This window comes from Pararge aegeria, chromosome 17, assembly GCF_905163445.1.
Source record: "Pararge aegeria chromosome 17, ilParAegt1.1, whole genome shotgun sequence".
Lineage (NCBI taxonomy): Eukaryota > Metazoa > Arthropoda > Insecta > Lepidoptera > Nymphalidae > Pararge > Pararge aegeria.
Window position 1 is genome coordinate 4,550,011 of NC_053196.1, and position 9,874 is coordinate 4,559,884.

Genomic DNA, 9,874 nt, shown 5'->3' on the forward strand with positions numbered 1-9,874 from the left:
CATTCTTCAAGTACAGTGACATCACTGAATGTTGACTAATAAAAATGGTCTTTATATTTAATGTGAGGATATTAATATTAACTTCGAAATATACTTTTCAAATAAATCATAATTAAATATGATAAATTTCAAGTTATTATTTTAATGATATTCTAACACGCGCACACCGTCACAAAAAACCGACACCATGAAGTTAGCTATATTTTATAGTCAACATTTTAGTTTTTCTAAAAAAGGTTTGACAGTTTCGATAATTCAAACAATACCTTTTTTCTATTGTAAGTGTCGTTTTTTCGATAAAATTTTTGAAAAGATTTTTATCTTGTTACGCCAGAGAAGTCTAACTTCTAACGCGTGTACATTCTCAACACGGTTTATATTTTTTTTTTTTTTTTTACATAAAACAAATCATGACGTTTCAGAAACATGTACAATAACCCGAATGCTGCCGAAGTACCGAATATTGTCCTGATCACCATCAATAACAACAAAAGCGACAATTTCAATGTGATAATCACGAAGTTTTCCCATCTACCCACAGGTCGTCTCTGCCACCACCGCCGCCGCCGCCCGAGGGTACGTCATCTCCGCCCGCAATGAACGGCGCGTCCCCACCGCACCGCACCGCACTCGATGCGCACTTAGATCAGATGCACGCTGTTATAGGTAAAATCAAAGTCAAATATTTATTAGACGGCCGATTGGCGCAGTTTGACCCTGCTTTCTGATTCCAAGGCCGTAGGTTCGATTCCCACAACTGGAAAATGTTTGTGTCGTGAGCATGATTTTTTTTCAGTGTCTGGGTGTTTATATGTATATTATAAGTATTTATATATATTATTCACAAAAATATTCATCAGTCATCTCAGTACCCATAACACAAGCTATGCTCACTTAGGGGCTAGATGGCCATGTGTGCGCTGTCGTAGTATATAAATTATAGTGTATAAATTATTTATTCAAAGATGCCATTATTTGATGCGTACATACAAAAAACAATGCCAGAAAAGAAATGTAATAAACTTTGACCCACATATAAAAAGTCGTTTACAAGAATAAAAATAATGATGAATTTTATTCAGGCTAAAAATAATGGATACAAAATTTGCATGTATGCCCTAACATCTGCGGAAGGAAAATCTGTGTTACAGAGGGTAGGTCCTTCCTGATGTAACAAAGGGTGCTTGTTTATTTTAAACCTATGTTTTATCAAATCTACATATAACAATTTAAAAGTTAAAAAATAAAAATTGAACTACAAGTAAAAAAAACGTGTGTGCCGTCACGGGTCGCCTGGCAGATGTGAAACATCGAAATTGTTTTCTGTAAGTTATTGCAGACATTGCATAATAAAAAGAAAAAGCATTACAAATTTGTTCCACAAATAAAAAAAAAAATACAACCAAATCGATAACCACTCCTTTTTGTAAATCGTTTAGTAATGACTTTTATTACAAAATTAATATTCATTTTTATTGTTATAAAAGAAATACAAAAATTCAATCACATAGCGTGGAGCTGCGTCGCCACGTCAAAAATCAGGTTTACCCTCCGCCTATAGATGTTTCACATCAAAATGAATTAGTGCCGGTTGTGGATATCCGATGATGAATGGTTCCAGGCATGATGTCATCAGACGACCTACCCCCACGGGCCCCGACGCCTCCCCCGGCGCCGCCCGCACCTCCCCCGCCCGAGGATGACCGGCCTCGACCTCCGTCGCCCGCCTCTCTACTGCGGGGCGCCTCAGCCCTCAAACCACCGCGCCCCGCCGCCGACCCTGCGCCCGACCCGCGCTCAGACCTGCTCAAGGCCATACGAGAAGGTATGTTATTTGCTCTTAAGTTCTTGTAATTCCTATCAAAAATTCCGTTACCTTTGTAATTTTTTTTTTTTGACCACTTGACACCGGTTCTATCGCTCAGCGCAGAGCCAATAAACCAAAGAAAAATGTCATCAGATTTTTAATTCTTTTATGGTAATAATTGACGGAACAAGCGGATGGCCCATTTGATGGTAACTGGAAAGCCAACGGCTATAAACAGTGCAACACTTCACAGAGCATGCAAGGAACACGTCCTGCAAGTTAAGTGGGTGGGGTACTTGCGTGGAAGTAGGTAATGATAATACATAATGTAGACACGGAATATTTACTAGTATATATTGAATCGTAGTTAGTTACAAGTAGTGTAATGAAGTGACAATAGTGGCATAAAGTACATTACAGAGGTTTAGATTAATCTTATATACTAACAATATTGAGATTGTGTATAAATTCCATCACCAATGTTTTGATACAAAATCACGTAAGTATAATAATTAAATGAAGATGCAATATGTGCTAACAAATATTTCCTTACAAGCCCAGTACTTTTAACATACATAAATTAAGCTTCATGTGAACGTTATTACACCGGAAACGACACCATTCAGACTAGAACACAGCAATGCTGCTTAGCAGCAGAAATAAGCTTTATCATAAAAAGCTCTTCAACTGCTATAGTGGCGGTACTACCGTAGAAGCCGAAAAGCCGGGCTTGCGTACAATAAATATGTAATTAAAATTTTGCCCGACCATTCCAAACAATTATAAAAATAAATCATATTTTATAGCAATGAGATAATAAACACTATATTTTAACATGACAATGAGTATACAACCTCCACACCTTCACAACCTCCAACATAGTGCACGTTACTCTGGCTCAAAGGTGTGGAGCGACTTCAATTGTTTTTATTCATGCACATTCTTATTTTCTTATAGGAATCAAACTCCGGAAAGTGGACAAACGATGCGAAGACAGTGCGGGCAAATACGACACCTTACGCGGCGTTCCCGCGCTCCACGACGTCGCGTCCATTATAGCGCGGCGAGTCGCCGTCGAGTTCAGCGACACCAGCTCCGACAACGACTCTGACTCCGACGACTCTGCGCAGTGGACCGACTCCCGCGCGTGACGTCGCGCCTCCCCTCGCACGCTGCCGCGCGAGAACACACCCGACAACAACCACAACGCCAACAACACCGCTGACGCTACACCCACACCCGAAAACAACACGGAGAACACAAACAACGCCAATAACAAACCAGACTCAACAACTGAAGGGGAGAATAACACGCGTAGACCCTCATTCGACATCGATAGCGTTCCACTACCGACGCCAGTCACTCGTTCAAGCGAAAATGTGCGATCGAATGTCCCGACGCACATTGACGTCCCGGAACACACCCACACGTTGGCAATCAAAAGCACGGTCGTACCAACAGTTGATAATACCGATCAGTGCTACGTTAGAAACTCGTCATTCCTCAGTCGTGATATCGAAGCTAAAAAGGCCAAGGTCGACCTTGCCAAATCCGACTCCCCGCCGAAAACGAGTCCGCCCAAAAACGTTTCAGCGCCCCCTAGGATAAGTAGTCTCGTCAAAGAACCGTCACCGCCCAAAAACGGCCAATCACCGCCGAAAGCTAACTCTCCTCCAAAGAAAGTAACTTCACCCCCTGTTGAATTGCAAAAGAATTCTTCTCAACCTATGAAAAATAATATTTCATTAACGCACAAAAAAGAGACTTCTCCTCCACTGAAAAACCATAGTTCTAAATCGCAAAGAAACGAAGTTGCCTCCCCTTCAAACAATAAAGTCAGTCTTCCATCCCAACTTAAAAATAAAGTTTTGTCTCCTCCTGCAAATAGAGAAGTTACTCCAAATAAAAATGACGTAACTTCACCTCCACCGCCATCCAAAATTGTTTTATCGCCTCCTATAAACACGTTCAAGTTTAACAAAACTGATTCGAAATCCGAAGAAACTTTTACCTCGAAGATAAAAAAGGAATCGGTGCTGATCAAAGAAGCTCCTATTAAAACAGATAAGCTTTCTTTAATCGTGACAAACGAAATTATTACTGACAAAAGTATTAATGTAAGTGATTCAAACAGTTCTAATAAACCCGATGGTGAAGGTAGTGCTGATAAAGATGCAAAAACTGCTGAATCGAATGGAGTGGGTGATAAAATTAGGAAATTCGAAAAAGCCGCTGAAGATGCCAGCGCAGGGAAACTGTCTAGACCAGGTTCGGTCCGTGGTCGTCGAGTCGAACGACTGGGTTCTGATAACGATTTGCCACCGCCAGCTACGCCGTTCAAAGACCACGTGTTCTTCGATCTCGGAAACGGAGATAAAGTTGCCGATCCGCATATCGCAAATAACGCGGATCCATTCGAAAAACAGCACAGCATTTTGAAAGGTACGGTGAATTCCGCGGCGGCTAAATGGCAACGCACAGAAAGTTCCTCAATTGAAGAGAAGATACAGAAACCTGAGCCGCAGAAGATAATCAAACCAGAGTTCAAACCGATGCCATCGCCTGTAGACGTCACTATTAGATCTCCTAGCTTAGGTTCCAAGTTGCCAGATCAGTTCCCATCCCACGGCACTGCTTTCCGAAACGTCGCGTCCCCGGATACGGCCCGCACGACCGCTCTCAAGTTCAACGACGATGTAAATACTCAAAATAATTTTAAGACTTGTAAATTTAAAAATAAGGAGAAGTACTCCGTTAGCAAGGGCTCCAGCTATTTCACCCGGGGCTCCGAGGAGATATGGTTGGTAAAGAAGAAGGATATAGAGGAGATTGAGGAGCGGGTTTTGGACTCGTTCCGACGGGCCGGGGGGAACATGTGCATGCGGAGCGAGTCGGTGCGACCTTCGTCTGATAGTGGGCAAGGATCCGCTACGTTTGCGCACGCAACCATGGGCCGACCTAAGCGTCAGATGTACGCACGAAGCGAGTCCTTGGATCCGCAATGGGCTGGCTCAAGAGCTCAGACGTTAAAACGCCAGTCGTCCGTCGCATGCACTTGCGGGCACGATAAAAAGACTCGGGGGAAAAGCGCAGGCGCCGAGGCAGCCCCGCGTCCGAGATCACGCTCACACGGTGATGAAAACAATCAAGGTCACGTTCTTGACAAGTACGAGACCCTAGTTTAGTCTTTTAACCGACCTATTCCATGCATTAATTATAAATTTGTGATAACCTCTCGTATGTAAGACGCGTAGGGACCTCGTGTCCTATATATCATTGATAGGGATGTGAAATCTTTACGGAATATCGTTTATAATATTTATTGTACTCGCATAATCGGTTTGGGAGTGAATGTACGGTTTTTCTTTCATGGGAGGAGGATTCGCTAGTTGTAAAAGTTAGTTAGTGTTCGAAATGGGATAGCAGTAGGTGGCGATATTGAAACTTTTTACTATAAACCAAATAATATAAATATTATAAAATAAAAAAGACGCGTAGTTACAGAAAATGATTAGAAGCGTAGCGGTACTGAGAGTGTATGTTATACATAGAGTTTGAACGTTGGCAGTTTTGGTATTTTATGTGACGCTTGTGTTGGTACTTGCCTATTTACGTCCTTTGTATTTTTACGTATAATGCTGATCGCGCATTATAACCGTGCCAGTAGAATTAGCTTAAGAAGTGCGGATGGAATCATCATACCGTTTCAACTACGTAGTAAGGCTGGTTAAAATAAAAATAATTGCTTTAGCTATAATGATCACCGGTATAGCCATCATTTGAATCATGGTTAGTTAGACGCAAAATATGTAATACGGTATAAAATAAGCGTATAACATAAAAAAAACCTAAATCGTTATTACATTCACGTATAACGAATTCATTGTCGTATCAAACATACTTATGCATATACGTGGTAAGGCATTATATTACGTATCACAAATATTAGTATTGGTGTTACTGCTTTACATTAGGGTGTAAAATAATCGACGACATTATTAGCGTATATCATAATTATTAAGTGATGCGGCATTATTTGAAAAACAACATTACTTGTGACGGCTTAAGCCGAAATGAAACAATCATAATACAAATTAAGTCTACGCGACGGAGATGCCATTCGCATTTCGCAATATGATCTTATGCGGACTCAGCCTCTTTGCGGACTCGGACACTTGTGCGATCAGCTTTAGGATACGGAATCCATGTTTGAGATCGCGACCTGGCCCACCCGAGCACAACATTTGTGAATGGTGCTTTTTGCTTGTTGCAATCGATATATTTCGCGTAAAAAAAATCTTCTTTAGCGGTTGTGAGGAACATGTTGATATAATATTTTTTATTTTATGTTTAAATTAAATGCTCTAAAAATACGTTGACTGTATTATGACCTAGCTAGTCCGTGTGTTTCAATTTAACAAGATAATAATATATGGTGTGTGGAAAATAGGGTATTACACTCTAAACATAAAGTTTAGATTTTTTATATATCGCAATTAGATGTAGAAAAATGAATATAGAAATGTAACAACGAAATGATAAATAATTAAAAATATATGACCACCCGAAGGTTTTAGATGTGGCAAAATCTGTCACTTTTCTTTGAAACGGAAAGTATTGTCAAAGTGTGTATAGACCATAAGCATTATTAGGTTATTTAAATTTACTGAAACCACATTAAATTGGTTTAGAAACTTTAGAAACACTTGCCTTATAAATAAACGAGGCATAACGTCGCATTAGTTATGCAATTATTTTGTCACAATTAATCAAATGCCAAAGTGACTGTTGTAACTAAATGTTTCAAAACTACCTATACTACCGTCCAAATGCAATAGTTATTTGAGGCGTCCGCACATCCTTTCTCCTCTTAAACGTAAATTCTTATGAAGTTTTTAGGTATTCTCATGTCGTTCATGAACATTTTGGCGTAAATTATTATCGCATGATATCGTATATATCATATCGTATTATACGATATCATGCGATATGCATATATATACTTCGTGTGCATTTCATTGTTATACGTGAAAAAATTACAGCTGTCATATAAACGCCCTTACGTTACAGACCTTCAACGTAAATGTACTCCTGTACCCACTTTGTCAGATGTTTTTCGTTTTCACTTTTCATAATAGTTTTTTATAATAAATGTGTTTAATGAATAAACGTGTTATTTTAGTTGAATAAATAGTGTGTAATACCCTATTAATATAACTTAATCATAAGATAAATTTTACTCTGCCGATAAAGTATTCTACCGTGGTGTTAGGCCGGTCGCACATTTAAGGTTCGAAGGAACATTAAAGCCGTCAGCAGTATACTGGCCTGCGTGTGGAAATCCCGTCAAATCCCGACGGTTTCGGCTTTACTCCATTAAGACCCATAGCCCATTCAAACAAAATGTTAAAAGAAAACTTATGTTTTAGGTTTTATATCTTGCCAAATGGTAGTCATTGTGTGTCATATAATTCGACTATCTGTTCACTATTTGCATATACATTACGTTTTATCGTATGATTGACTAAACCGCAAAAACTGAAGAGTATCCTAAAAATTATGGTATATGGTATTCTTTTATACAGCAAACGTCAAGAAATACTTTTATATATTTATAACTGTTCGGCATTCGCCTTAATAATTTATTTATTTTTCAATATGTATTTATATATATAAAACATAAACTACCTTATGCATTAAAAAATTCGATTTAGATGAAAGTTCGACAGTAGGAAATGTGCGGCCGGCTTAATGAAGAATGTTTATATTGACATGTTTATGTTTAGATGGTGAATATATATTATGTAATTTAAATGCATTTACAATAAACACTACAGGACAGTCATTTGGGTAGACCACTTTTGACAGCTGATACCGCAAATTATGCTAAGACTTAAAGCTAGAGACAGACTGGTCTCAAGTTCGCAACCTAAGCGATGCAAAGTTGGAGAATATGCGTGAACATTTACTTGAAGTGAAACGCTTTTGTAGTTTTCAAAGCTTATTGAAGATTATAATAATACTGCTTTAAACAATGGCAGTAAGACTTCTCTCCTATGGTTAGTGTCAAAAGTAGCCTATCATAATATCTAGGTGCCTGCTTGTGAGATTTTCTACTCTATATTTGATCACGTAAAAAGTTAACTACAATTTGTATCGAATCAAATAAGCGCCATCTAGTTACAATACTGGGTCGTAAGGTAGAAAATTTTACATTAGGCACCCTGGACAAATACAATTCTGTAATATCATATTGTAATGATATTGTGAGTATGACCTGTGTAACTATGTAGTGCCAACTATCACAAACTGATAATATGTTAAATCGGTAACTTCCATTCTGTAAGAAATTATATCCTTACCGTTCTATGTGAGGAATTTGACGCGACGTAAACTAAGACAGTAGATATAAGAAAAAAAAAACACTACCAGTCTATGGGTGTCTCCCTTTATGAAACGAAATGTCTCACAACAGTTGTCGATACAAAGTATAAAAAACGTTCTTAGAAATGTAGCGTCTGAATGTAGCGTGAATCCATCGACTATAAAGACATGTTTTTAACTCAAGACTTAAGACCCAAAATTTAATTGATTTACTCTTAAAGCAATATGGTAGAATGGTTTTGTTATTTTTGGGCATTACTTTAAAAACTTTACTGTAAAGTTTACGTTGAAATGTAAATATAACAATTATGGATGTTCATTCCAAAGGCATTGACAGACCTCATTTTAAATTGAAGATTGATCGATAAAGGTTAAGACATTGTTCATCACGTCTTCTGAGACGCAGGATAGAGGATTTTTTATCAGATTACCTGTTTAACTGTGGGATGTTAATCAGAATTAAAATAAGCGTCGATGGCAAATTTCTCACATCGAACGAAACTTTAGTATCGCACATTACTATAAATAAATAATTTTATACTAGAGGGTTTGATAGCGAATGGGATAAAATATAATTTAATTTGTTATCTTCATGTAATAAGCATTCCAAAATGTTCAGTTGCTCGCCCCAACCCACGCAACTATATAATGAATACTATTAATGGAAAATGAGCAACGAATGTGTACCAAATTTGAATAAAGTGTAGAATTTGTATGTAGTTAGTTTTAAGTTGACACTTCAGTTAAGTACCTTATTTTTTTTCTTATTAAGTGACGAAAGAAGTCAATACACCGAAACATTTAGAAATAAACAAAAATAAGCTTTCTAACTAATCAATATCACTTATTTGCTATGTATATTATATTTCTTTTTTTAAATTAATTGTGGTTTATTAGTTTTCAGTTGGATAACTCTGCTATTCAATATAACTTTGGCTGTTAAAGGAAAATAGGATTTTTTAATAAGTCCTTAAGAAATAACACCTACACCTTTATCGTCTAGTTAAATGCTTTTTTGCGTTGATTGCGAAATTATATTGAAAACTGATGATACCAATTTTGACTATGAATTTTTACGATGTCTATAATATTTCTTTTGTTTTTTTTTAAGGCGACTATTATTTATTACTTTATATTTACCGGCAAATAACTTGAACATTAGTGGATGCAAAAAAGGCACTCGGTAATAGATAATTAATGTAAACTTTGAGGTAATTTGCGTGCGGTAAATGATACCCGAAGTAGTCTACAGAGTCCCGCAGTGGTAACAAACACCTTCAAGGGGTCAATGTCAGCGAATAAAAATTCACCTGTGTTATTCTTCCTATTCTTTGACGGCCGATTGGCACAGTTTGCAGCAACCCTGCTTTCTGAGCCCAAGGCCGTGGGTTCGATTCCCACAACTGGAAAATGTTTGTATGATGAGCACGAAAGTTTTTCAGTGTCTGGATGTTTATATGTATATTCTAAGTATTTATGTATATTGTTCATAAAAATATTCATCAGTCGTCTTAGTACCCATAACAGAAGCTACGCTTACTTTGGGGCTAGATGACAGTGTGTGTATTGTCGTAGTATATTTATTTATTTATTCTAACACTGATCAGAACAGAATACTTAAACCCAATGCGATAGTGTCGCTATAAAATAAAAATCATATCCTTATACTATATTCTATGCTAT

The 9,874-nt window shown here is 37.7% G+C and overlaps 1 protein-coding gene across 1 annotated transcript in view; it reads left to right on the plus strand.

Annotated features, from left to right (window-relative positions):
- Window positions 1-8,818, plus strand: part of LOC120630827 (titin) — a 45,935-nt gene extending 37,117 nt beyond the window's left edge. Inside the window, exons 8-11 of the mRNA XM_039900121.1 lie at window positions 542-666; window positions 1,622-1,825; window positions 2,765-2,954; window positions 3,180-8,818. Of these exons, the coding sequence (XP_039756055.1) occupies window positions 542-666; window positions 1,622-1,825; window positions 2,765-2,954; window positions 3,180-4,992 (2,332 nt within the window). The 3' untranslated portion in view covers window positions 4,993-8,818. The remainder of the gene's footprint in view (window positions 1-541; window positions 667-1,621; window positions 1,826-2,764; window positions 2,955-3,179) is intronic.
- The last annotated feature ends 1,056 nt before the right edge of the window (window positions 8,819-9,874 follow it).